This window comes from Desmodus rotundus, chromosome 5, assembly GCF_022682495.2.
Source record: "Desmodus rotundus isolate HL8 chromosome 5, HLdesRot8A.1, whole genome shotgun sequence".
Classification (NCBI taxonomy): Eukaryota; Metazoa; Chordata; class Mammalia; order Chiroptera; family Phyllostomidae; genus Desmodus; species Desmodus rotundus.
Window position 1 is genome coordinate 6928325 of NC_071391.1, and position 27844 is coordinate 6956168.

Sequence of the window (27844 nt, forward strand, 5' to 3'; positions counted from 1 at the left end):
TCAAAAGTATACATGCTCGCTATTCTCCCATCCTTGGGTATTTTAGAGCCTTGAGCCCACTCCCTCCCTTCCTATCAGCACCTGCCCAGTATGCTCCAGACAGAGCACTGGAATCTCTTCATTGTACGTTGACTGTAGAGTTCAGGCTAGGGACTACGACAGCATTCACGCAGCTGCTAGCTCTCTGATACCACCATTACTGAGTCACGGACCCGAACCGTCAGATTGAGGGGAACGAAGCAGTAACGAACATTCAAGAGGCAATTACAGTTCGAGAGTGAGAGACAGAGACCACTGCAGTTCAGAGAGGTGCTGCTATTGCCCCCGGCTACGGCAGACCAGGGTCTAAAAACAGGGGACTCCTGAGTGCCACACCAGCTTGTTGGCTCTCTTTCTCCCCGCCACCCTGCAGCTGACGCAATACAATAGTCTGCGAAGTGAAGGGCCGCGAGCTAGCTCGTGAGCTCGTCGCATTCTGGTCCCTAAAGCCGGGTCCCTGCTTCAGGTAGATGGAGAAGCTCAGCCAATCCGGAGGGCTCTGAAGCAAAGAAGGAGGGACGAGGAAGAAAAGTTTAAGACAGGAACGCCAACCAATCCGACGTCTAGCTGCCTGAGCGACGGACAGCAGCACCCAGTTGGAAACGCCGCTCAAAAAGGGAGGCTGGTTAGTGGACAGTGAACCAATCCGTGACAAGAGAAGGCAAACTTGTGCCCGTTACATCTGAGAAGGTGGGAAGGGGCGGAGTTCGCCCAGTGGCTGCTCGGTGGTGGGTGAAGGATCAGCTCTCTCTTCTAGTTTCCACCCTAGGACTCCTTAACCCCTGGAATGCGAGAGAGAGAGAGGCTCAGGGAGTTCCCGGAGTGGGGCGTAGAGGTACCACCCGAGAAGGCCTGGGATCGAAAGAGATTCCTAGTTGGAGGAGCTGCTGGAAGCCACTGGGTGGGCTTCCAGGAAGCGGAGGCTAGTTAGGGGGCGGGACTTCCGGGGCGGGGTTATCGTCGATCGGGCGGGGCCTGCTACTAAGCTTAAGCGGGGGGGCGGGGCTAAAGGAAACCACTGGGTGTGACCTAGGAGAAGAGGGTGGTAACTTAAGCGAGCGTCTTGGGGTCAGGACACTGTTGTCAGAGGTTTGGGGATGGCCAGTCATAGCTCAGGGCTGTCGTTAAGGTTTCTGGGGAGGTTACGTGCCATAACCCACTGTCCTTTCTCCCCAGGGAATCACTGGTGGGGATCTTTGTAGGGGCTTTCCCTTTGTGGGGTGCTATGGAGTTCCCAGAACACAGCCAGCAGCTGCTGCAGAGCCTTCGTGAACAGCGGTCCCAGGGTTTTCTTTGTGACTGCACCGTGATGGTGGGTAGCACCCAATTCTTGGCCCATCGGGCTGTGCTGGCCTCCTGCAGCCCATTCTTCCAGCTTTTCTACAAAGAGCGGGAGCTGGACAAGAGAGATCTGGTGTGCATCCACAACGAGATTGTCACGGCCCCGGCCTTTGGGCTGCTTCTGGACTTTATGTATGCTGGCCAGCTGGTCCTGAGAGGGGATACCCCTGTGGAAGACGTGCTGGCAGCAGCCAGCTACTTGCACATGAATGATATCGTCAAGGTGTGTAAGCGGCGGCTGCAAGCCCGGGCCCTGGCAGAGGCAGACAGTACCAAGAAGGAGGAGGAAACCAGCTCACAGCCCCCCAGTTTGGAATTTTTGTCCAACACTTCCCGTGGCCCTCAGCCTTCCTTGGCATCTGCTGAGACATCAGGCCACTGGGGCAAAGGGGAATGGAAAGGATCTGCAGTTCCCTCACCTACTGTGTGTCCTCGGGATGAGCCACCAGTGCCTGGTGGGGCTGACACTACACAGCCTGGAGTGGAGGTTGACTTACTGCATCTACGGGCACCTCCTCCAGCAGGAGGTGCTGATGTCTCCCTTGCCAGCCCCAGTAGCTCCACAGAGACCATTTCTGCAAACTACTTCTCTTCTGGCCTCCCAGCAGTTTCAGTGGAGCCACTGGCTCCCCTTGATGTGGGTTCTGAGAGTCTGAGGGTGGCGGAACCAAGGGGTACTGGAGCACCATTGCAAGGCTTCTATCCCCCAGCTTCGGTTGCAGCCCCAGTTCCATCCCAGGCTCCAACCCCAGTGGAAGCTGAACTGGTCCAGGTGAAAGTAGAAGCTATTGTGATTTCCGATGAGGAGCCGGATGTGTCAGAGGAACAGCCTCAGGGACCTGAGGGACTGTTCCCACCTGGAGGGGCAATGTATGGTGGACAGCCTCCCCAGCCAGAGGCTTTTGAGGAGCCAAGGGCTGCAGGATTGGAGGAGGTGGGGCCAAGTGACCACTTTCTGCCCCCAGACTCTCACCTACCCTACCATTTGGTGCCAGGTGCAGTGCAGTATCAGCGAGGATTGGTGACCTCACCCCTGCCTGCACCCCCAACCCTGCATGAGCCACTTTACCTGCCTTCTGACTATGAAGCAGCCCCAGGAAGCTTTGGTGTTTTTACTGAGGATGTTCCCACTTGCAAGACATGTGGGAAGACCTTCTCATGCTCTTACACACTACGGCGCCACGCCACAGTGCACACACGTGAGCGACCCTATGAGTGCCGGTACTGCCTGCGTAGCTACACGCAGTCAGGGGACCTGTACCGCCACATCCGTAAGGCTCACAATGAGGACCTGGCCAAACGCAGCAAACCAGATCCAGAGGCTGGCCCCCTCCTAGGAGTGCAGCCCCTCCCTGGCTCCCCTACAGCAGACAGACAGAACTCTGGTGGAGGGCCACCCAAAGATTTCGTACTTGGCCCCAAAAACTAACATGAGCTGATGCTAGGCCTGCTCTTGCTATCGATGGAGCAGCACAGAAGGTTGGAAGTATCTCATTTCCCCTGCTCGATGGCAGAATCAAGCCTGGGATTCTGCCCAGGCTGAAGGTTCCTCCTGTCCTTTTCTTTACCCTGCCAATTAGCAGGACCTCGAAGGGCAGAGCATCTCAGTCAACTCCTCTCCAAAGGCACTGGGAATTTTCCTGGGGTGTAATCATTCTCACTCCGAGTTCTGGATCATAAAGCTAGCAGTGAAAGTATCTCATTGCACTGGTGTTGGCTGGTTTCTTCCCCAAACCTGCATGACTCCTGACTCTTTCATACCTCTCCTTTAGATCTTACAAGAATTTGCCATCTGTACTTGGGTAGGGGTGGGGATCAGGTTGCTTGTGAGGAAAGAAGTGAGAGAGGCAGAAGGCAATGTAGACTTTGCTTAGGCATATACAAATTAGAGGATTTTACACAAATATGGTGTATTGTTGTAGTGAGCTCCTGTGTACTGGGCTGTTTTAGGGACTTCATATGAATACTCATTTAATCCTCAACAACTTTAAAAGGCGTTGGCTCCCCTCCTTTTTCCCACCGACAAGAAAACTTGAAATTCAAAAATCAAAGTTAACTTGGTCAAGGTCACGGAGCTAGTTAAGGGGCAAGCCAGAATTAGAACCATGGCTTGTAACTTAAAACAACATGTTCACTATGCTGATTTAAAACGTTATTGAAAATAGTTCACTGAGAACTATGAGTTGTTTTCTGTCCTTTCAACTATTTGGCTTTGAGTCCTTACCCCTTTCCCTCTGTTTTCCACGTAGAAAGACCTTTGGCTAGCTGTTTCAAAAACAGATATTGTATCGATGACTTGAAATGTTTGCTTACATGTCGTAAATGTGAATTGAGGCCTCTAAAAATGAGAAAGGGAGAGACAGAAAGCTCTAAGCCCCGTGGTGGCAGGTATGTGTGGGGGGAGGCGGAGGGCTTTTCGTGTGAAAATGATGGGTGCTTGGTAAAAGCAAAGCAAGGAACTCCAGATGAGAGAATTGTACTTAGAAAGTGTGATGACAGCCAAGAGAGGCGGAATTTCTGACCTGCGGTCACACGAGTGATTATTGACAGTAGAGACGGCAGAGAAATGGGGGTTCGGGGTGTTGAAGGAGGGCGGGGGAAGAGTTCGAGGAATGTGAGAGGAGGGTCGGCCCCAGTCTGAGGAAGAGTGCTGCTGAGGGGGGTCTAGAGCCTGCCTACCAACCCTGCTCTCTGGCATACGAGGGACTGAGTCTGAAAAAAGCAGGGAGGAAGATTTAGAAAACGGTGAAAATATGAATAAATTTTCTGAATTTCTCTTTTTTAAAAGATTACTTACTTTTTAGAAAGAGGGTAAGGGAAGGAGGAAGAGAGGGAGAGAAACAACCCAGGCATGTCCCTGAAATGGGAATTGACCGGCAACCCTTTGGTTCGCAGGCCAGCACTCAATCCACTGAGCAACACCAGCCAGGGCTAAATAAAACTTTAAAAAGAAAAAAAAAAAGACCTATTCTAGCTGAGTGGCACACCATTTCCAAAGTCTTTCCTAGAGTAAATCAAAAATAAAAATGCTGAAAAAGAATCAGTTGCTTTTAAAAGGGTGAATTTTATGGTATATGATACATACATACCATGTGTATATGGAAAACAAGAAACTGGTTGCCTTAGAACATGAGTTTCTAAAAGCCAAGACATAATGTGTCCACATGTGTATAAAATGCATATAATTTCTCTGGACAGCCTGGAGAACACCTGGCTTAACCGTAACCATAGTTACTGTCTCAGCCCCCTTAATACCTAGCTAAGGAGAATCTGCTACTTGGTGAAATTCTCCTGAAAAGCGATCATTTGCTTTCAGTTCCCAGCATAAGATGCATTCTTTTTTTAATTTTTAAATTATAGTCAGCGCACAATATTATATTAGTTTCAGATGTGAGAGATTCATTCTTCATTGGAGGTGGCAATTAGGAATTTTCAAGATGTTTAAAGCAGCAGCCAACACAAATAAGGCCACAGTTGCCTCACTTTATCTATCTGCTGGATGCTAGGAACATTTTGTTGTCTGTGGAGCTGTGGTCAAGAGAATTATCTAGAGCTTTCACTGCTTTTGATGGTCTGTCCCATCCATGGATTCAAGGAACCTCTAGTCCAACACTGATCCTCCTTTGGCCAGTTGTTACCCCTGTTTGAAAGAGAACTTCACTGTCCCCAAAGGAAATCAATTGCTGGAGAGCTCTAATCGTTGGATGATGCTTCCTTCTACTGAGCCCATGATCAGCCTCCTTTTATGGGAGGGGGCAGGCCAGGCCCCAGCCCATGAAGAGTTTCACGCAGGGGAGTTACTTGCTTTTGAGCTATACTCTTAGTTTTCAACCACTCTTTTCCCTCCAGCATTAAAGACTTATTTCTAGTTTAGGATTTCATTTCTTTTCCTCACTGGCTACTCTGTAAATGTGCCTTCACGTAGTGCTGATGCCTCTTCAATTGCCAGGCATTTGGCCAAGCTCAGCTTCACAACACTCACCAATTCAGCCCATTCCACGTGGGATTTGATTTTATTTTTTCAGAAGCCGATGTTTACAAAGATGCTTTACTTCGACATATACTATACTTTTTATTGTAAAACATTTTATTTACCTATGACAAATGATATGATGTGTTCTAAAGTCCCCTTCCTGGTTTTATTAGTAAGCAATTTCAGTATGCACTTCTAAAAGAACTCTTGGAATACATTATCATATTCAAATACATTATCACACTCAACAACATGGACAATAATTCTTGTTCAAATTTCCCTGATTGTCTCACTTTTTAAAAAAATCTTCACCTGAGGATACGTTTATTGATGAGAGGGAAGGAGAGAAAGAGAGAGATGTGAGAGAAATGTCCATTGGCTGCCTCGCAAATGCATCCAGACCTAGGATTAAACTTGCAACCTAGGTATGTGCCCTGACTGGGAATTGAACCCACAACCCTTTGCTGTGTACAGGAAGATGCTCCAACCAACTGGGCCATGCAGCCAGGGATGTCTCATAAGCTTTTGTTTTTCCCAATCAGAATCCAAATTCCAAGGTTTTTAGGAACACTGTACCAGGAACTGGGAAGAGACACACACACACACACACACACACACACTTTTTCTATTATTTCAGTCTCATAAGCTTTTAGTTTTTTCTTTCCAAATTGGAATCCAAAGCAGAGCCACATTTATTTGGCTGACATCTCTTAAGCCTCTTTTTCTCCATAGGTCCCCCTCTCTTTTTCCTTGCAATTTACTTATTCAAGAAATTAAGTTACTCATCTTATGGTTTTCCAGTCTGGAATCTGTTATTTACATCCCCATGGTATCATCTAACATACACCTTTGTCCAAAGGTTCCCTAAAAAATACCTATTTAAATAACATTTAAATAGTAGTATAGGTAGTATGTGGTTTTGGCAAAATTGTGAAGGGAGTGGGTATGAGCTCAGAAAACACTGTTTAAACTGTCTCCTATGTGCCAAAGTGTAGCCCTTCACACCTGCCACGAACGCCTTCTCTTCACTCAAAGCTCAGAAACCTTTAGGGTCAGGGGAGGGAGCGGCCCTCCTCCACAAACCCCTCAGTACCGAGATTCTGGTACCTCTGGATGACTCTTTCAGGAGGTGGGCTTGCCAGACCTCCAGACCCAATCAGACTTCCTTCCTTTGTCCACTTCCCCACTCATTCACCTCTCCATCAGGAGCTGGCCGTGGAAACAAGGACTGCAATATGAGCCTGACCACTGGGTCTCTTAGCAGCGCTAATAAAAGGACGAGTGCAATACATTTCTAAAATCCATTTTTAAATATCAGTTTTATTTTTTCCTCATTGATGCAGAAGATAGCTCACTGTAACATTAACTCTTGAAAAACACACACACGCAAATAAAATCGGAAAGCAAAACCAGCCCCAAACAAACAATGCAATCATGACAAGATTTCGTCAACAATCTAGACTTAGAAATTTAAGAGGCTCAGAAGAGGAATAAAATATTCTGCTTTTGTTAGCTCTGTCCTTGCACTTCGTCACGATTATTAGAAAACCCTTTTGTGGCAAGCTGGGGGTTGCATTATTGAAGGGTTTGGGGAGATGCAAAGGAGCCTAGTTCATGGGGGTACCAGGCGTTACTGGTAAAGGGACCAGAACTCATGTACATTTGGCGACACTATGGTTTTTCTTTCTGAAAACCGTCTGTGGTTATATGATGGCTAATGACACATGCTCATTGTCACCTCCACTCAGAGGCAGTGCTATACGGTCCGTCCACGCCCTAGAACGCACGCATAGTGGACAGTACCCTGTCCAGTGAGCTGAATGAGGAAGGAGCTCCTGGTGGGTGGGGCCTCCTGCTGAGCCACGTCTGCCTCGAATCGCAGCTTCCAGAAAGTTTTAAAAAATTGCTTGAAAGGCACTAAGAAAGGAGAACCCTTCCTCATTGATTACCTCCCCTGTAAAAGAACTGAGCTCTGGCAAAATGCAAGGAGACAGGCAAAGAACAGATTTATGTTTTTATTCTATTTTACAGTATTTTTCTAGAAGACTTAGCAATCTGCCTTTCCTAAGCGTCTTAGACAAACAAGCACACTATGGTGATGCACTTATTAAAAATTAAAATGTTTACTTGGGTGTTTTCAAAGCATGAGGGCTGAAGGGCTATCAAATAAATACTTAAATGCTTGACTCCAGAGATCTTACAATAGAAAAGTTTAATGAAAAATTAAATAAGTCTACTATATTAATGAGCTAAAAATATAAACAATAGCAACAACTAGCAATTACCAAGAGAAACAATAGCAATCAGATACTTTTGTAGGGGGGAAAAATCTGAATGTGTGTACAACATTAAGAAGAATAAGGAATTACTTTACTTGGCTAATTTCAAATCTTTCATTTTAAGACATACGGGCCCAATTTACAATCGTCCAGTAAATTTCACTAAAAATACCTATTGCCCAGTTTTGGCCTGTAGAACTTTGGCTTTAGGCGCCTGAGGAAACAGAGGAAGAAACTCCTTCCTATCCATCACCATTTCCTCCTCTGCTAGCCCTCTCCTCTGTGTACAAATACATCTAACGATACCAATCATTAAAATCTGTGCCATCGATGTGATTAATGTCACCCATAGCTGATGCATGTTTCCTGGTTGTTCTTCTCAGGGCCAATGGCCCCAAGAATGCCATGTAGTAAAAGCTGGACAAACAAAAAGACACAGACTGTGCAGGCAGTTAAAAGTTTGTGCAGAACTACAAACGAGACTGAAATCCAGCTGGGTCAGAGGTATGGGGTTAATTTCTCCCGTGAGGCTCAGGTTTCACTTGATGGGTCTTTAATGGTTCACCTAAGTTCAAGTGGATAAGCATCATTCTTCTCTGTTAACCAAACATGCCCATGTAGAGCTGCTTCTCTTTGCGGTGGTAGCTATTGAGTTCTGACTGTGTCAGTTGGAGGTACCGCCGGACGTTGGCATCTTAGAAGGGGGCAAAGGAGGCAATTAGAGAAAGTAAGAGCATGATCTCATTGTGGAGCAGGAGAAGAGTGTTAACATACTTCCATTTTTTTTCTTTAATCATTCTAAGATCTGAATATATCACAACTCTTCCACACAAATAGTAAATCTCATTGCAACCACTTTGGATTTTTGAAAAATCTCTATATAGGTTTGGGCTGGTTGCTAATTTTATGAGGAAAGGGAGTTTGAAGAAATAGTTATTGTCATAGCAGAGCCACTAAAGATACTATACCTGGGTGGCACTTAATCTATGTAGTTGAAGGTAAGCAACATGGACAAGTGGCTCATATTTGATATCTTTATTCATTCATAGGGGCTTTCTCACTTAGTTAGTGAGATCTTACTGTGCTGTTACAAATGGTTGGGGACCCTCTACTTCTAGCCGCTAAGCCAGAATGCAAACAGGCAGACAGTGTTCAGTGCTGAACCATCAACACAGGAATGGGTCCGCCAACCCTACCCAGGCCCATCTGCTTCCCAATATCCTTTTCGCCTTGGAAACAAAGTGCCAAGCCTCAGATTCTCTCTCAGTAGGCCTTTTTCTAGGTTGTATTTGGGGTTAGTTGAGATAAAGAATAAAATGATTAAGCAAAAGCTAAACCCCAGCTGGAGAGCTGGCAGAAATGAGGATTATCAAGCGTATTCATTGGATCCTATTTCAGTCTCTCATCTAGGAACTGAGACTTGGAAAACAAAGCTTTAAAACCTCTTTCACTGAGGGGGAGCAGGGAGAGGAGAGATTACATGTGAGTGCCCGTTTGAGCATACAGATTTCCGGAGGGTGTACCATATTGCTTTCCTGTGGAGACAAGAACATGAGTACAAGGCCTGTTCATTGTATACTTTTATACTTTTTAAATTTTGAGCCATGTAAAATGTATTTTAAAAAATTCAATAAATTGCAAAAGTAAAAGAAAACAAAACCACCTTCCACAGCTACCCCCTCCCTGAACAGGACAATTTTCTTTGTCCTTCCCACTTCAATCCCCTCCTCGCTCACCTTTTGGCTGCCTGTTGACAGCAGCCAGGAGGTACTGCCGAGCTTGGTCGTAGTCCTGCAGGTGGAAGAAGGCCACTCCGGCCCGATACAAGGCCTTGGCGTTATCAGGCTGTCGCTCCAGCACTTTCTGACTATACTCTTTCACTCGCTCGTAGTTTACTGGCTCCATCTGAAGGAGACAGGCTAATGGGGCCACAGGAAAGGGAGAGAGAAGAGGGAGGAGGGCCTTATCACACTGAACCTCACTGGCCAACTCAAGGCAGCAGCAAACACAGAATGACATCAACAACAGTCATTTACCCAACAAATAAACGTGTCTGCCCTGTGCCAGACCTTCTTCTAAGCATGGGATGCAGTGGTGACTAAAAGCGTTACATACCTTTGATCTACTTCAATATCTACCAAATGCCCGCTATGTACCTAGTGTTGGGTTAGGCCCAGCTATAAAGCTGATGATATACTTTAAAGTTTATCGAAACCTCTTCTTCCTTGTGGCTCTTCTACCCAAGGCTGTCTGTCTTGAATCTTCCACTTCACCGCAATTCTTGAACTGCAGCTTTGTTAACAACTGCGGTTGCCATTCATCATATGAGGCAAAACAAAAAAAAAATAATTATGCAAGGCAATAGCAAGCACTGTGCTATGTGCTTGTTTAATCTTCTCATCCACTCTGTGAGATCAGTATGTGTTACTACCTCCATTTAATGGATGGAGGAAGAAATGAAGGCTCAGAGAGGTAAAGTAACTTGTCCAAGATCACACAGCTTCTGGATGGAATGAGTAAGACATTTGAACCAAAGACCCTAACTCCAAAATCATCATTGTTATTGATGATATATTACTTCATTAATCCCTTGGATGATTTAATGGCACCTCAACATACAAATATGATAGAAGTAGTTTTTTAAAACTAGTCCTAATAATTTCTATGGCCTCAGCCTGGACAGTTAGAATGTTTTAATATACTTCAAAAGGAGGCAGTGATCAGGCCAATCTTCTGCTTTTTTATAATTAAGACGGGAAATGCTCCCCTATTCCGTAAGTGTGGGATTGAACAGAACTAGTACAACATGGTGCTAGGCGCAGGACGTGAAAGGGCCCATGTTTGCATTCCTTTCACAACATCACCACCAAGTGGTCATAGATTTGTCCTCAGATACTTCCCCAGCTATGTGGTCAATTAACCCATTACCAGAGCTTCATTCATTCATTTGACAACTAGCTATTGTTAAATGGCTAGTTTAACTGACCAAATGCTAGGCAGAGCTAGGAACAGGATGAGAGGAACCAGACCACCATCTTGATGAGTAAAGTTTGCACCGTAGCCCCCAAGTAGTAGGAATATACAATAAACAAACAAATGAATTTTTTAAAGTGCTTTGAGAAAGCAGAACTGCCTCAGATAGAGTGAATGAGGTTAGAGTGCAGCTTGGGTACTGAAGACCTCTCTAAGAAAGTGACTTTTGAGCCAAGATCTGAATGACAAGGGTGCTTCAAGGGACAGAGCTTTCTATAACCTCAGAGATGAGATCCTACAGAGCTGGAAGGCAGAAATGTACTTTACAAATTCAGTGTATGGAGGATCCAGATCATGTCCGGCCCTGCGGGTAAGGATCAGAGTTTGGATTTTTTTTCCTAACTGCAATGAGATGCCATGGGAGGATTTTAAGCAGTGAAATGATCTGGCTCCCTTCTCTACAAAATGGGCATAATCATAAAAACCTTGCAGGATTTTTGTGTAATGAGAGATATTGTAAGTATACTGCTCAACATGTCACAGGCAATCAACAGGTGAAAACTCGTAATTCAGTGAGTCTTTGTGGAGCACCTACCAAGCGCCCACAAGCAGAGACTTTACAGATGGGCAAGCCAGTCTCTGCCTTCAAGTCCACCTGGAGAGTCGACATACTTACCCATCTCTCCAACATCACATTTCCTTAATTTCTGGTCAATTCCCTAACATATGCCCTACTGTCTAATGGGACCTCAAAACACAAACCTGTTTAGGAGGCAATGTTGAGGCCTATCTTCTGCCTTTTCATAATGGAAAAGGGCAATGTTCAGTATTCTGCAATAAGTACTTAGGTGTAGAGTTAAGAATTGCCTTGGTTTAACTTGAACCCCACCACTTACTAGCAGTTTGACTGTTTCCTTAAATTCACCTCAAAGGGTTGTTGTGGCACCTAAACAGGTTCATTCCTGTAAGGGGCTCGGTGTCTGCCTCAGGCATCTCATAAGTGGCCCCTCAATGAGCCCTCCCTGACCACCCTTTAGAAGTGCACACCCCCATGTCTGTGGCACTCACCGTACCCATTTTCTGCTTTATTTCTTTTCCGCAGTACTTACCGTTTTCAAAAAACTTACACATGTTGCTTTTTTGTTAATTGCCCATCTCCCTCCCTTGAATATATGTTCCATGAGAGCAGGGTACCTCAGTGCCCAATAAAAATTACTGAATTTAAACATTAGCTACTATAACTGCTATTTTTATTACTTGAGTCTAAGAATAGCACACACCGGACACACACTGTAAAAAAGCTAGATTTTCACCAAAGTATAGCTGATGATTATTGTAGTAAAAAAAAAATCATTTTTAAACAACCATTACAAAGTGTAAAAACTACTCCTAATAACTTTCACAGCCTCAGCCTGGACCGTTAGAACGTTTTAATATACTTCAAAATAAGTTAATTAATTCTATGGTTAGTTTGCTTGCCATAGAACAGACCTAAGAAGTCTCCCTTCTTTTAGCAGATTCATCCTAGTGATACTAACTCTTGACATTCATCTCTTCACCCAAGGCCATCTAGAAATGGCACATAACTAGTTACCCAAACTACTAGCCAGCTGATCTATAGGTAAGAGGAAAATAAGGAAAGACTACCCAAAGCATCTAATAAGAATGACTTACACCAGCTGAAACAAGTGCCTTCCTTCCGGTATTTTAAATATTAAAAAAACAATATCCTCAATATAAATTCAGTATGTTCTCCATCGTGCGCAAAATTCCCTAAACCTATCAGCATCACCTGGGAGTCGGTTAGAAAATGCAAATAAATGGTAGGCACCACCTCGGATCTATTAAATCGGAATCTGGGGGTGGGGCTCAGGAGTGTTTCATCAACTCTCCAGAAGTTTGAGAACTACTATTCTGCAGAAACTCAACTAGAGCCCAGTACATTGGAAATACATTTCAATTCATGGCAGAATAACTAGATGACAGCAGAAAAGCCCGTCAGTGTTTTTCCAAATGTTCACAGATTTTCGTGTACCTGCCTGGAGACTTACCCACCCTTCCTCCCTGTTCTTACCAGCTAGATTGTTGTAGCAGTCTGTCTGGGTGGTGTGCAGTATGTTTTCTTGTTCAGGTGTGAGAGCCGGGCCCTGAGGTCCTAGATTAGGTATCGGGGAGGGCAGACTTGGATCCAGACCCCGCAGCTGAAGCAGAGCTCGATGGTACCTACTCACAGCATCTCGATACTTCCCTTCCCGGTAACGCTGGTTCCCTTTCTCCTTGTACAGCTGAGCCTCCTGCAGGCGCTTCTCCATAATTATGTCGCTCAGCGCTCTTGCGGAATTGGGAAGCGAAAGAGCAACTGAAGCTCTGGGGCTGGGAGCAAAATTACTGGTTTTGGTAGTCGACCTAAGACAGGAAATTACCCTTTTCCAGGAGGCCCTCCAGGGAATGAGCTTTGGTTGTTTCTACTACAGCTCCTTCCTTTCCTCTCTGCAGTATTTTTCAACCTCCAATGATGCAAGAAACTAACCAGTGAGAGAGTGTGGGAATAGGAAAGGCAGAAATTAAGTGAGTTTCTAAAGAGGCGATTCTAGAGAGGAGACCCCGAAGAAGCGAAGACCACAGTAAGAAATTGAGGCAGGCATGCGAATGCCGGCGGAATTTGCTTCCTCCTTTCTTTTGGGCACACCTCCCTGACCTGGAAGTGGAAGGAAGTAGGCGGGGACAATTGCTAAGAGAAGTTTATAGGGTTTGCCTTCATCCTAGCTTTTTATTCGCACGTATTCAAGTAGCATTCTTTGACGTCTGTGTCGGGATCTGGGAGACCGAGGTGAACGTGGTCCATGCGCAAAGGCCGTGATTGGACCGGTCGCAGAGCAGTTCAGTTGCAAATTCTCCAAGGCCCGAGGCCAATCCTCTACAAATTCCCAAGCCTGGAAGTATCCCCCTGGGTTTTGGATTACGAATGAGACAATCCAGAGGCCAGGGTCTGGTCTCTTGACAGTTTGTTGTCTAAAGGGTCGCGCTCATTGCACCATGCCGCCCAATCAGAAGCGGCCTCAGAAAAGTAATCCCTCAGAAAAGACCCAGACTTTCCAATCTCCCCTGCGGACCCACACGGAGGTGGGGGTGAGAGACCCCCCCCCCAAAAAAAAAAATCCCCTGACAATTTCTCCAATTGGAAAAGTCCGGATGATCACGGCTGACCAATCACAATTGCAGGTGACAATTCAAGTTGGCCAATGATCTAGCTAAAAGGCCAGGTCCGAATATCTGTTGCTAGGTAGAAGTTGAGGAATTGTGGGGCGGGGCGACGAGTTACTGTATTCCTTGGTTTTGGAGAGCCTTTTGGTTTACTAACAAGAAATGTAATTATTAGCAGGCTTTCACGTTGCAACAGCTCCCCTTCTGTCTCTTAAAAAAAAAAACTCAAGAAGTTGCATGCATAGAGAGTAGAAAGAGACTAGTGAGCAAGCCCCAAGACCAAAGTGCGGTCGGAAGTTAGATGGGAGCGACGGTGGCAACGGGGTGGGAGGGGCTGTGGGAGCCCGGGCTGCTGCGCAACCCCGGGTGAAGTACGGAAAGAAGGGCGCGCAGACGCCTCTGTGCTACGAGGCACTTGAGCTGCAGCCAGGCTTTCCCGTCTCCCGCTCCGGTGCGGCTGCGCAGTGAAACCACCGGCGGCGATTGGCCAGTAGGTGAGAGGGGGAGGGAGGTAAAGGGAGGGAAGTCCGTCGTCCTAGTCTCGAGCCCGCCCGCGGCAGGGGAACCGAGAGAGCAGAGAGGGAAATACTTTCCCGATACGTTGTTTTGGGCTCCGTAGGCTGAAAAGGGGAGCGAAACAGAAGGGAGAACCGTAGAAGAGGCTGCGCGCGGCCCTAGCCGCCTGCGTGCGTCCGTGCGCGCTCGCTCGCGCGGGCTCAGTGCTGGCGCGTGAAGCGGAGGCGGGCGGCGGCGGCGGCGGCGCCTGCGCGGTCGGGCTCGGTCGTCGGTTCGCAGGGGAGGAGGCAAGCGGGAGGCGGAGGAGGCGGCGGCGGCGATGGAGGTGAAGCGGCTGAAAGTGACCGAGCTGCGGTCGGAGCTGCAGCGACGGGGCCTGGACTCGCGCGGTCTCAAGGTGGATCTGGCGCAGCGGCTGCAGGAGGCGCTGGACGCCGAGATGCTTGAGGACGAGGCTGGTGGTGGCGGGGCCGTGCCCGGCGGGGCCTGCAAGGCGGAGCCTCGGCCTGTGGACGCGTCGGGCGGCGGCCCGGGCGGGGACGAGGAGGAGGACGAAGAGGAGGAGGAGGACGAGGAGGCGCTGCTTGAGGACGAGGACGAAGAGCCACCCCCTACCCAGGCCTCGGACCAGGCCGCGCAGCCGCCACCGGAGCCCCCGGAGGCGGCAGCCGTGGAGGCCGCGGCCGAGCCTGATGCTTCCGAGAGGCCGGCCGAGGAGGCCACGGCCGAGTCTGGTGGGGTAAATGGTGGTGAAGAGCAGGGCACCGGCAAGGGGGAGGAAGACGAGCCAGAGGAGCGGAGCGGGGACGAGACGCCGGGATCCGAGGCGCCGGGTGACAAGGCCGCAGAGGAACAGGGTGAGGAGCTGGCAGCGGAGCCCGACTCCAACCTGCCGGGTGCGCCCTTTTTCCAAGCACCCAGCCCTGCACCGCGGGGTCTGATCCCTTGTTCTTACTCACCTGAAAGGGCAAGATTCCCATCGCCACTTGATGGGACTGCCCAGGGGAGGTGGCTTTTAGTCTCTTCGCACCTTTCTAGGAGGTTTGACCACCGTCGGTGGCCCCACTCTCTGCAAGAGGGAGGTTCCTGCTTAACTTGGTTCGTTGGTTGGTAGTGGATGGAAGTGAGCAGTGTTGCATGCGAACTGCTGGTGAGCTACCTGTGGAGCAGCATCCCACGCTGCTGGTTATCTTTTCCTAAACCAAGAATGTACTGAGGAATTGGCGATTTCACTAATAACTAGATCGACTGTTGGAGGCTTTTGGCCTTTGAGCTGCCTGTTGAGTTCTTTGCCATAAAAATATTAGCAGTAAACGAAATTCGTCAAGGTTCTCTCCATTAAAAGCACGGTGGTATAGCTTGAGCCACACAGAATTTGGCAACCCAACCTTGCTCTTGCTTTAGTAGCAGGACAACAGCCTGCGGTGTGAAGGTGTCGAGTTTAATGGTTAACCAGTGAAGAGAAAGTCTTATCTAGTGCATTTACAACGTCACTGAACTTGGCTAGGGCTTTTACTTTGCCTGTATTGCGATTAAAATGTGACCTTACCACTGAGTTGATGGATGGGCATTATTTGTAAATTTGCTGTACACTTAGCTAGCCATTTACATTTCAGGTTCCTGAGTAACTGAATTGAAATGATTGAGGTGTTGGTGGGTCCCTTGAGCAACCTTGTGTAAAGTTACTCCTCAGCCTCCCAACCCCGGAGTTAGTGACCTGTCTTCCTTTGAAGTGATTGGATGGTTAGAGCTGCTCCCTAACTATCTGTGTAGTAAGGAGGGAAACTAGAGCTGCTTCTACTCTTACAATGAAGTGGGTTGCCTTAATTCTCTTTATAATACTCTGTTTAGGCTGCCACTTAGTATCATAGTATAATTGGAACCCATTCCATGGCAGTCATGTGCAACTTCAAGATTCTTTGTCCTATGTCCTGGAACAAAAATCCCATTACATAACCTTTGACTAAATGTGTATCCCAAATAGATAAAAAAGGTCAAGGAATGAAGGACTGTCTTAAATTATTATTAAAAACCTTTGTATTGAAAACTACAAGGCCTAAGGAAAACACCTGTTTTTTTCCCCTTTGTAAAGAATGTTGTTAAATATATGACAGCACCTTTCTGCCCAAAATTATGTGCAGTGAAGGTGCAGTATTATTTATGGATCTCCTGTGGATTAATGGTTTGCTCTTGCAACTTCCAGTAAAAATCCATGATAAAATTATAGCTCTGTGTCATGCACCTGTGTCCACTTGCCATATAGGTGAACCTGGGGATGGCTGTGCATTTTAAAGCTTGAAAGGCAAACTCTTATTTTTTTTCTTTTTTTTTTTTTAAGTGAGTCGTCTTCTGGATCATGAAGCTGTGGGAAAGCGTTAGAAAATATGTTTTATGTCTAGCTCAAATTGAAATCTGACAATCAAGAATCACAATTAACCTATGAAGTTTTTTTAAATATCATATTGGTGGGGAAAGCTACAAATTTGACCTGATTTAATCAGATAAATTTAGAAGGCAGAAATTGTCCAATTTTAATCTATGTCTTGACTATAATTAGTATCCTTTTGTAAAATAAAATTCCAGGCAATGACAAGAGGAAGATCTTTGGAAATAAAACATTCTGTCGATGCAGTGGGAGCCACTTGGGTATTCTAATGGGACAGATACTCAGGTTGCCCCTTAGCTTCTGTTGGTTCTGAGCTTATTCTGCACTCCAGTGTGAAAACTGCTGATTTTCTTTCCCTCCTTTTTGTAGGAGATGACCAAGATAGTGAAAAGTCAAAACCAGCAGGCTCAGATGGTGAGCGGCGGGGGGTAAAGAGACAGCGGGATGAGAAGGATGAACATGGCCGAGCTTACTATGAATTCCGAGAGGAGGCTTACCACAGCCGGTGAGGGAAACAGTCCCTTTCGTTGAAGGGAGTGTCTGCTATGATTTCGGTATACCTGGTGTTGATTGGAGAGTCTGGAAAGAGGGGTGGATTGAAAATGGAATAGGTTTTTTTTATAGGAGTAAGTTCTAGATTGAATCTTCCTTGAAAGCTCCTGTTGTCCTTTTCCCATTTACTGAAAGAAGCTTTCTGCTGGAATTTTATATTCACTGACAGTTTAAAACAGACATAATGCCATGCAGAGGGCTTTGGTTACATTGTATTTACTTTTCTTTTATGTGTATAGCTCAAAGTCTCCACCACCCCCTGAAGAAGAGGTAAAAGATGAGGAGGAGGATCAAACACTTGTGAACCTGGACACGTGTATGTATAAGGCAGGCAGGTTGGGGTTTTAACCAATCAGAAGTGATTTTGGAGATTAAAACTTCATGGCCTGCATCTTTTAAGAGATGTAGCACTTGGGAGACTTTGTATCCGTCCTTGACAACTTAGTATAATTGTATTCTGTGGATGGCTTTCAAGTATTGGCATTAGCATAAACAGATTGCTTCTTTCCTAATAGATACCTCAGATCTCCATTTTCAAGTGAGCAAAGACCGCTATGGAGGGCAGCCGCTTTTCTCGGAGAAGTTCCCCACCCTGTGGTCTGGGGCAAGGAGTACTTACGGAGTGACAAAGGGGAAAGTCTGCTTTGAAGCCAAGGTAGACTGTACAGCTCATTAAAAGCATTCATTTATTAGCCCTGGCTGGTGTGGCTCAGTGGATTAAGTGCCGACCTGCAAACCAAAGGGTAGCCAGTTCAATTCCCAGTTAGGGCGCATGCCTGGGTTGCAGGCTGGTTGCCTGTATGGGGTACAGAAGATGCAACCACACATTGATGTTTCTCTCCCACTCTCCCTCCCTTCCCCTCTGTCTAAAAATAAATAAAATAAAAATTAAAAAGTCATTTATTAAATTATTCCTTAAACTATTATGTGCTGGACTCCTGCCCACAAGTATTTCATTAGTGCAAAAAAAAGCACCACATGTTACCAATAACTTTAGCTCCAATAATGAAGAAATTGAGCCCTCCCCCCACCCCCCAGGTCTTGGGTTTAAGTGCGTTGACAGTTACTATTCTGATGTTGAGATGTGTAGTTGTCATTTTCAGTTTGCATAAAAGTCTTGTCTTTTTAGCAAACTTTGCTTCTGACTTGCTCAGAGTGTCTGAGAGGATTGTTTTTTTCTTGTCCAGGTAACCCAGAATCTCCCAATGAAAGAAGGCTGCACAGAGGTCTCTCTCCTTCGAGTTGGGTGGTCTGTTGATTTTTCCCACCCACAGCTTGGTAAAGTCGCTTTAACTTCATCATTATTGTTGGCTACTGTATTGCTTACTCCATGGGAAGTTTGAGTGTAGGTAACTAATTTTTTGACTATTTCAGGTGAGGATGAATTCTCTTACGGTTTTGATGGACGAGGACTCAAGGCAGAGAATGGGCAATTTGAGGAATTTGGCCAGACTTTTGGGGAGAACGATGTCATTGGCTGCTTTGCTGTAAGTGCTCCTGAAAGTTGTGGATTCGTAGCAAGGGGTGGGCAGAGGGCACTGGGCGTTCAGTTTGCCTCCCGTCAGTTGCTGTCTTTTATGTGTCCAGCACAGTGCATGCTTGGTTGTGTTGTGCCACAGTCACTGAGTTTTTGGGTTTTTTAAGATTAAATCGTAAGATCCAGTCGGCCTCAAACCCTGTAAGCCCATAAGCACTCTTATTATCTCTTGTAGAATTTTGAGACTGAAGAAGTAGAACTTTCCTTTTCTAAGAATGGAGAAGACTTAGGTGTGGCATTCCGGATCAACAAGGAATCCCTGGCAGACCGGGCCCTCCTACCCCATGTCCTCTGCAAAAATTGTGTTGTAGAATTAAATTTTGGTCAGAAGGAGGAGCCCTTCTTCCCACCACCAGAAGAGTTTGTGTTCATCCACGCTGTGCCTGTTGAGGAGCGTGTGCGCACCACAGCACCCCCCAAGACCATAGAGGAGTGCGAGGTACGCACAGGGTGTGCAGGCCCGGTGCCCATGCTTTGGAGCTGTGGGGGCGGCGAGCTTTTCTTCTCAGCGTTCTTCCGATGTGGGTCAGGAGAGGATATTAGTAAATTGGGCTTTTGAACATGACCCCGCTTATTTTTTATAGCGCTCCTGGTTCTGTCTACTTGCAGGTGATTCTGATGGTGGGACTGCCTGGATCTGGAAAGACCCAGTGGGCACTGAAATACTCAAAAGAAAACCCTGAGAAAAGATACAATGTCCTGGGAGCTGAGACTGTCCTCAATCAGATGAGGGTGAGTTGGCCCTGGTGGGTGGCTCAGCTGGTTAGAGCATTGTCCTAATGCACCAAGGTTGTGGGTTTGATCCCTGGTGAGGGCACACAAGAATCAGGGAATGAATGCTGTGTCAACAAGTGGAACAACAAATCAGTGTTTCTCCATCTCCCTCTCCCTCCCTCCCCCTTGTCCCTCTTCCTCTCTGTTTCTAAAGTCTATAAATTTTTAAAAATGAGGATGAGGTACTAGGGAATATTAGTCAACTGGGAATTTGCCCTGAAGGTTCCAAGAAACTCCTATAATCTTTTCCCAGTGGAGTTAAGTCAGTCTTTCAAGTGTCTGAGAACAAGGGCCCCACAACTAGAAAAATGAGTTCTCAATGTATGTTAAAAGGAGGTTGTCCTCCCCCTTTGCTGTGTTGTACTTCTGAAAGGTGATAAAATCTGGAATATATCCAGATTAAGACTGGAAATGACTCCTGCAGGAAATGGACAACATTCGTGACACTGAGAAATAGGACCAAACTGTTGTGGTAGCTTTGGTGGCATTGAAGAGGTGACATTTACCAGTGAATCTAGGGTTTTAACTTGCTTCATAACTTCTTGTGTTTCTCTTCATTTCCTTTCAAACTCATCAGATGAAGGGGCTTGAGGAGCCAGAAATGGACCCAAAAAGCCGAGACCTGTTAGTTCAGCAAGCCTCCCAGTGCCTTAGTAAACTGGTCCAGATTGCTTCCCGGACAAAGAGGAACTTCATTCTTGATCAGGTATTTTCAGATATTGAAAGGAACCTAATTTTACAGAAGATCCAAAGATGACAATCTGGCATCCGTTTATTCTAATACAATTGCTTAGAGTCAAAGTGGGTACATTTGTAAAGAGAGACTGAATTAAGGAACAGAATCAGTTTACTTAATTAATTGTGACCAGGTGGTTTCCTGTTATAGTTGTTACATTTTTTGAACTCAGAGATACCTCTTATTAGTGTTTTTACCAGAGAGTGTATGGACCCAGACTATAAAGCCCTTACTAGAGGCAACGGAAAGAGTGTTAGAGCTCCTTTGCATTCCTGGCTCCACCACTTGCTAGGCTTGTGGCCTTGGACAGATCTCGGCCTCTATGAGTCTCAATTTTCCTGATGTGCAAAACCCAACAGTATCCGTCCAGTAGAGATTGAATAGTCAAAGGAGATTGTGTATGTAAGATCCCTAATTGGGTGCCTCATTTGTAAAAGATGCTCAGTAAGTGCTTGTGTTGAATTTAAGTGATGATTTTTATTTCTAAAACATCCATTATCCCTTCTGTTCTGTCCCTAGTGTAACGTGTACAACTCCGGCCAGCGGCGGAAACTGTTGCTGTTCAAGACATTCTCGCGGAAAGTGGTGGTGGTTGTCCCTAAGGAGGAAGACTGGAAGAAGAGGCTCGAGTTGAGGAAGGAAGTGGAGGGAGATGATGTGCCTGAGTCTATAATGTTGGAGATGAAAGGTGGGCTAAAAATTGTTCAAGTCAGGGATCCTGTCCGTGGTCAGTGCGTACCTTAGTAGGGCCTTTTAGTCCCTGGAGTGATTCTCCACCCGGGAAGTGTAAATCTGAAGAGTAAATTAATGGGTGTGAGCACTTGTAGATAAATGAATAAGTAGACTGAATGGAGAAGCACTAACTTCTTGGCTCATTCTGGGTGAGACACAATAGACCACAGGATGATTAAAACTCAAGGCAGAGGCTTCATTGAGTCAGTTTCTCATTTAGTAAATACTTAAAGAGTACCTACTATTTATCCAATACTACTCTAGATGTAGGGCAATTATGAATGAAAGGAAGCTCTGCTTTATTGAATTCATATTTTTGGAGGGCGGGAAATACTATGAATCAAATTAAAATACCGTGATTGGGCCCCGGCCAGGCAGCTCAGTTGGTTAGAGTGCTGTCCCAGTACGCCAAGGTTGTGGGTTTGTTCCCCCGTCAGGGCATGTACAAGAAGCAACCGGTGACTACATAAATAAATGGAACAGCAAATCCATGTTTTTCTCTCCTCCCTCTCTCTAAAAATCAGTAAAAAATACAGTGGTTGGATAGAATGGTCTTATAATTATCTTGATTTCTGATAATACATTAGGTTTGTTGTTTGTTCGTTCGTTTTGGTGTTTGATAGGAGCCTGAAATCTTTAACGCAATACAAAGCCTAATAGTAAGGTCCCCCATAAGGTAGAATTATCTGTCTGGATTGGTCCTGCTCCCCGCTGTTCCCTTCAAAGTGTGATTTTTTTTTCCCCCTTGCTGCCTTCAGTTTCTGGCATCCCCACCTGCCCTGTCAACTAATGGCTCTTTGAATTCTGATAATGCCCAGGGATGGGAGCTGGTTACACAGCTAAGAGCTACATTGTCAGAGTTTATGCAGAATGAACTATGCCAGTCCATAACTGGGACTCAGGAACTCGGAGGAATTTAGTTCATGGAGGTTAACTGGATTCATCGAAGTATTAAGAGAGACAGCCACCTGCCCACCCCACCCCACCCCCCGCTCCCCCCCACACACACTTGCTCTGAATTCCACTGGTACTCAGCCTCTGAACTTGTATTTCTTAGCGTCTTATCTAACCAACACAAAAAACTTTCTCAGTTACTTTTAGCCTCTGGCTACCTGCTTCTGTCCTGATAAGAAACCTTAACCCAGTTTACTCTTAATTTATTATGGATCACTTGAGAACTTGTAAATCTACAGTTTGCAGGTAGCCCTTTGTCTGGGGCTGTTACAATTTAGGGAAAACTTAGGAAAGTACCAATACTTCTTTGTGCACTAGTAGAGGAAGCTTAGGAAATCTTAGTCTTCTTATAATAGAGGTTTTATAATAAGATCTTCATCTGTGCACTTTTCAGGCCCACAAACTTCTCTCTTACTCTTACAGCCAACTTCTCTCTGCCTGAAAAATGTGATTATATGGATGAGGTGACATACGGGGAGCTGGAGAAGGAAGAAGCTCAGCCTCTTGTCACTAAGTACAAGGAGGAGGCCCGGAAGCTTCTGCCCCCCTCTGAGAAACGGACAAACCGCCGCAACAATCGAAACAAGCGCAACCGGCAGAACCGAAGCCGAGGCCAAGGCTATGGTGAGTCCTGGGGGCCTGCCGGCCCCCAGCCGCAGTCTGTGCTTTGTGCTGAGCAGGACCCACAAGGAAACCAAGTCAAGTCACTAACAAGGAATAAGGAAGTAACTTCTTTATGGAGCTTATTTCTTCCTGTGTCCTTTACCCCCAGCTTCTTGTGCTTTTTCTGTAGTCCTTCAACAAAAGGTAGTTATTTTTCAACAAAAATAATTGTTTCTCTGACAAGCAATGCTTGGGCCTTCTCATTTGTCTCGTTTTCACTTGTACATGTGGGTTTCCCAGCTCACGACTGCAGTACACCTAAAGGGTTTGTGCAGCGAAATTGGATCCTTAAGTTTTCTTCCTTTGTCTAGGGGATCAACCCAACTATATGGACCGCAAAGTGAATGCATTATTCAGTAATTTTCAGGGTTACGAAGTAAATTAGGCTACTAGTGGGATTACTGTCCCTCCTGAATGTCTGTCTCATTTGTCAGTTAATCCTCCGTTGTGCATTCACTGCCCTTTAAAAAGTATGTGTACGTGTGTATGTGTGTGTGTGTGTGTGTGTAAGTCAACACAGTGAGTGCCTGCTATACGCCAGGCACCGGGAATGCCAACAGTCTATCCTGGAGGAGCTTACTGTTTACACTTGGTTTCACATGTATGGAATGACGAGTCTGGGCCGTATGACATCGGAGGCCCTTCCAGGGCTGACAGTCGGTGATTGTACGAATGGCAGTGTTTACTCGTGTTTCTAACTCTGCCAAGTATTCTTCGCCATCTTAAATGTTTTGCAGGAGTTGGGGAGCTTCAAAAGCAAGGTGGCTTGGTTTTCTTGTGTCGCCATTCCTCTGCCCTCCCCCTCAGACTTTATAAAAGATCCTGGCTGGTGCTTTAATTAACATTGTGTGAGCCTGGCAGAAGCAGGCCTCCTATTCCCCCAGAATTGCCTTTGGCTCCAACTTTTTGATTCCACTCAGACATGGAGCCAGGACCCCACGCCAGCTGTCTGAGCGCGCTCTCCCATTTCTCTTCCAGTGGGCGGGCAGCGCCGAGGCTACGACAACCGGGCCTACGGGCAGCAGTACTGGGGGCAGTCTGGAAACAGAGGGGTGAGTGCAGCTCTCCTCCTGCTCCTCCTCTGGGCCGTGCTAGCCGTTCCTACTGGCTTGGGGGAGCAGAGTGGTTTGGGCTGTTTTCTCAGGGCTTAGGGTTTTGCCCATTTAATGTGTTTCTCTGGAAGAATTTATCCTGGGAAGATTAAGTCTGTTATAAGATCAAACTGAGATGTGTTTCATGTAAGACGGGGGACAGCAGTGGATCATGATGCTGGAAACCTATAAACCTGAACCCCTTCTCTTTCTCCTTTCTCAGGGTTACCGTAATTTCTATGATCGATACCGGGGAGACTACGATCGCTTCTACAGCCGAGATTATGAATACAACAGATACAGAGACTATTACAGACAGTACAATCGGGATGTAAGTATCTCCTGGGGACAGCGAGAGGGAGAAGGGAGGCAGGACCAGAGGAATGAGTGTCATGCCTCTGTCCTCGGCCAGCTGTGGCTCCCAGTGATGGGGTTTCCCCTCTCTTCTAGTGGCAGAATTACTACTACCACCACCCCCAGGACAGAGACCGATACTACAGGAACTACTACGGTTACCAAGGGTATCGGTGAAGCCCCTGCCCTTGTCACCTGTCAGCCATGACGCTGAATCTCTGGGGGTGCCAGGCACCCCCCAAAAAAACACAACCAAGGAAAACAGGGGCTGTCGGGGTGGGGCTGAGCTGCCGGGGCGGGGCGGTGGGAGGGAGGGTGCGCAAGCAGGGGTGGGGGTGGGGGGGAGGTGGAAACAAAAGGCAAAACTGTACATTTTTTTTAAAGTTTGTTGAAAAGAATATTGTCTTATTCTATAAAACATTTCAAACCTAGTTAGATATTTGTAATCAAAAAACATTTGCTCAGAAAGCAGCACTTAGGGCTGCCTGTCCTATACCCTGCAGCTGGACAGGAACAGTACTGAAAATGTCACCCCTCTGACAGTGTAAGGCAGCTGGACTGGCAGCCACGCAGGGAGAGTGATGAGGCGTGCGGAGAGGGCGGGCAGGCGTGAGAGGGCACTCTCCACAGCAGGCAGGAGTGGGGACAGAGGGAGAGCTTGTGACTGGGGCAGTGAAAATAAACGATTGGCTCTTATCAATCACTTGCACCACTAACCGTTTGTATATATTTTTTTTTTTACCGACCTTTCCCTCTTGGGATATCTGGTCTGGTGGGCTGGGAGGCCAAAGTGGCATGTCTCCACTTTCCTGTGCCTTTGAGCTGTTTGGCTGAGGCCTGGAGACTACCAAGCGGATGGTTCTATTATATAGGATTCCCAGGCTGAGGAGGCAGGGGGGCTGTGCCTGTTTGCAGAGCAGAGCAGCTTGCACCCTCTGCGTACCCGTTAGCAAATTCCCGTCGAGTCTTGGGAGAGAGTGGGGTTGCAGGCCTCAGCCTGAAGATTGTGATCACCAGTCTGTCCTCTCTGTCTTCCAAGGTTGAGAGAGCGTGAAGTCTCTGAAATCATCTCTGTTAAAGAGTGTCTGTCCTCTTCTAGTGCAGAGAAGGAACGTTTCTCAGGGTTTCAGCTCACACGGAAATGAAGCAGGATTCTTTCCATGGCAGCAGGATACGCACATAGGTGGATCCTGTGGTGTGGGCTACCAGGCCCAGGTGCTGAGAATAGCAACTATTTTATACAGTGTGGAGGGCACGAGCCCTGCTGGTCTTTTTGATACACAGGTAGAAAGTGAATAGACAGGGGAGGGTGGGGGGTGGGAGGCAGCTCAGTGGGGCTGCTGCAACTTGGGAAGAGCGTGAATGTGTGTAATGTGTGCATGAAAGGGAGCACCCCTTCCCGACTTCTTGAAACGATTCCTCCTGGGGTGCTTACCCTGTGTGTCCTCCAAGAGGCCTCTAGCCAAGAGACTTTAGTTGGGATGGTCTTTGTAACTTTACCAACACCCTCCCAGTTCTTGACTAACAGCTTCAGGTGGCTGGGTTCAAGGATATGGGTGGGATCTGGGAATGTTCTTTCAATTCTTAGCTTCAGTTTTAATTCATCTTCCTGCTAAGTACTGAGTCAGCCAAGCGCTTACTCAGCAAATACCACATACTGCAGCGCTTCCTAGTGAGGGCAGACCCTGGGATGTGCTACTAGAATATGCTTCACTTCCATTTCCTCACCTGGGCAGTTCTCTGTTGAAAAATGTTGTGCTGAGATTGGATCTTTCTCTCCCTCTCCCGCCGTGAGCGCCATGCAGCCCTTCTCCAGGCCTGCAGGCTCTCGCTCTGGCCCTCTAGTTTCCTCTGTCTGAGACGCACCTGCCCCACAAGTACCTCCCACTCCGAGGCTGGAATGGGGGGCTGATAGGAAATAAGTTTGCTTGCTCATAATGATGTCTTTTCTCTGGGCACCTGCGTTCTTGTGGTGCCACCCAATGGATTTGTGTGTGGCAGTGGGTGACGTGATTGCATGAACTTTTCTGTAACCCACTAACTTTTTATTATTATTAAGGGAGTTTTTGAGCAGCTTTGCTGATAGTATCAGGGCAAGGAGATAAAAACTGGAGCCCAAAGAAATTCTCTTAGGGCAAGATCACGCTATAATAGAAAATTGGATCTGAGGCCCGTGCAGGTGTTTAGTTCAGGTGTCAATCCTCCGGCACACAGCACCTTTCATCGCGGTCTGTGACTCAGTCTGAGGGTGCTGGGCCCCTGAGCCACTTTGGATTTCTTGGGGGGAGGAGGGTTAGGGGAGGTACTTGCTGTTAAATTTGGACACTATAAAGTCCTCTTTTTTAAAACGACAACCAAAAAGCTGTTTTTTTAGGTGGGTGGAAAGAAACTGCCATATCCTTGGTGGTGGAGCCCAAGAGATCCTCGCAACAACGTAGATGTCTGGGTTTTTGTTTCTGTCTTATTATTATTTAAAAAAAAAAAACAAAACATGTTAAGGGGACAAATGTGGATTAACAGGAGAGACCCCTAGCCTTGTTTTCCTTAGGAGGCTTGTTCCGTGTTTCATCAGACGTCTGTGGTAGTTGTTGTAGATGGAAACGCGTGTGAGAAAAACAAACATCACGTGGAGCCTGTACATGTTTTTGCACAACCTGTAAAGCATTCTTGGAAGTGGCCAGTAAAAAAGGGTTTTACCATTTTTAAAAAAATGTAACTGTGTCATTGTTTACATCTGTAACTTTTTCCTCCTCCCATGTTCTCACGACAACATTCTGGCGAATATGTAGGCACAGTAGCTTCCAGTTTTAGAATAAATAACCATTTGGATTGAATTCACTCTTATCTCCTGTGGCTGCACTGACTGGGGTGGAGTGTGTCATATGGGAGATTCATTCATTTACTTTTGATGCTGCTTCACGTTACACTGGGTCCAACCAAGGCTGGCTTTCCTCTTGCACGGCTGTCACTCCCTTTCTGTTCTCCCATGATGGCACTTGGCGGTTGTGAGCCTGCTTGGTGCTTGCTTATGCTAAAAGCGTGAGCCATTGGAACAGAAGGAAACACACTGTGTCATGACCTGTGTCTCTGGCCTGTACTAAAACCAGCTGGATGCTTGAAGTTAAGTGTAAGGTTCTATTTAGGAGCCAAATAAGTTTAATTCAAGAGCAGTTACCACTTAGGAGGAAAAGCCTGCTCCTTAAATAGAGGATGTTTGATGGGGGTTATTTCCTAGTGAATTTGGAGAATGGGAAGGTAACTGTAATTATTAAAAGTACTGTTGCATTGCTAGCACTAACTGATTCTAATTGTAATTTCTAATAAATGGTCAAGTACTTACTGAGGCCGGAGTGCCACAGGCTCGTGGCAGTGCGATGTTCGGAAGGAGCAGTGATTCAGGCCGAGGTGCTGCTCTCATGCCTCTCTGCATGATGCAGATTCAGACCCCAGGGGCTTGTACCCCAAAGGGTACCCTTGATTGTGGTGTCTGCCCACTCTCTAGGATATTTTAAAGTTATTCAGTGTTACAGCTAATTAATCATTTTTAATATTTATAGCTCATGCCTTGTTTCTTAAGCCCCCCTTTTCCCCCAACTAGGGCTGCAGCAGTATGAAAATTGAGTATACAGGAAAATTGCCCTGGCTGGTGTAGCTCAGTGGATTGAGTGCAGGCCTGTGAACCAAAGGGTCGCCGGTTTGATTCCCAGTCAGGGCACATGCCTGGGTTGTGGGCCAGGTCC

At 46.6% G+C, this 27844-nt stretch overlaps 3 protein-coding genes across 5 annotated transcripts; 2 read left to right on the top strand and 1 right to left on the bottom strand.

Annotated features, from left to right (window-relative positions):
• The first annotated feature begins 738 nt into the window (after positions 1-738).
• On the top strand, positions 739-4429 carry ZBTB3 (zinc finger and BTB domain containing 3). Of its 2 annotated transcripts, none has more exons than XM_024574579.3 (2): positions 739-874; positions 1216-4429. In XM_024574579.3, exon 2 carries the CDS (start codon positions 1265-1267, stop codon positions 2807-2809), a length of 1545 nt encoding a protein of 514 aa, XP_024430347.2. In that variant the 5' UTR covers positions 739-874; positions 1216-1264; the 3' UTR covers positions 2810-4429. The 2 variants fall into 2 exon arrangements, with proteins under 2 accessions (XP_024430347.2, XP_045039496.2); XM_045183561.3 differs by having other exon boundaries at positions 744-767.
• A 2226-nt stretch (positions 4430-6655) lies between these two features.
• On the bottom strand, positions 6656-13302 carry TTC9C (tetratricopeptide repeat domain 9C). 2 transcript variants are annotated; one of them, XM_024574442.3, is made up of 3 exons: positions 12680-13299; positions 9369-9551; positions 6656-8326 (listed from the first exon to the last, which is right to left on the bottom strand). In XM_024574442.3, exons 1-3 carry the CDS (start codon positions 12915-12917, stop codon positions 8232-8234), a joined length of 516 nt encoding a protein of 171 aa, XP_024430210.1. In that variant the 5' UTR covers positions 12918-13299; the 3' UTR covers positions 6656-8231. The 2 variants fall into 2 exon arrangements, with proteins under 2 accessions (XP_024430210.1, XP_045039236.2); XM_045183301.3 differs by lacking the exon at positions 6656-8326 and adding an exon at positions 8333-9167 and having other exon boundaries at positions 12680-13302.
• A 1019-nt stretch (positions 13303-14321) lies between these two features.
• Positions 14322-26942, top strand: HNRNPUL2 (heterogeneous nuclear ribonucleoprotein U like 2). Its single transcript, XM_024574167.4, has 14 exons — positions 14322-15182; positions 17081-17216; positions 17503-17579; positions 17779-17918; positions 18451-18541; positions 18638-18750; positions 18976-19239; positions 19410-19532; positions 20152-20280; positions 20830-20998; positions 22420-22620; positions 23638-23711; positions 23974-24081; positions 24201-26942. Exons 1-14 carry the CDS (start codon positions 14645-14647, stop codon positions 24279-24281), a joined length of 2244 nt encoding a protein of 747 aa, XP_024429935.1. The 5' UTR covers positions 14322-14644; the 3' UTR covers positions 24282-26942.
• The last annotated feature ends 902 nt before the right edge of the window (positions 26943-27844 follow it).

Coding starts and splice junctions, on each gene's coding strand:
- ZBTB3 (XM_024574579.3), top strand. CDS start 1,265: ATGGAGTTCCCAGAACACAGCCAGCAGCTGCTGCAGAGCCTTCGTGAA.
- TTC9C (XM_024574442.3), bottom strand. CDS start 12,917: ATGGAGAAGCGCCTGCAGGAGGCTCAGCTGTACAAGGAGAAAGGGAAC. Junction 9,552..12,679: donor CTGCTACAACAATCTAGCTG/GTAAGAACAGGG, acceptor TGGCCCCATTAG/CCTGTCTCCTTCAGATGGAG. Junction 8,327..9,368: donor TGTCAACAGGCAGCCAAAAG/GTGAGCGAGGAG, acceptor CCCCCTTCTAAG/ATGCCAACGTCCGGCGGTAC.
- HNRNPUL2 (XM_024574167.4), top strand. CDS start 14,645: ATGGAGGTGAAGCGGCTGAAAGTGACCGAGCTGCGGTCGGAGCTGCAG. Junction 15,183..17,080: donor CAAGGCCGCAGAGGAACAGG/GTGAGGAGCTGG, acceptor TCCTTTTTGTAG/GAGATGACCAAGATAGTGAA. Junction 18,542..18,637: donor TTTTTCCCACCCACAGCTTG/GTAAAGTCGCTT, acceptor TGACTATTTCAG/GTGAGGATGAATTCTCTTAC.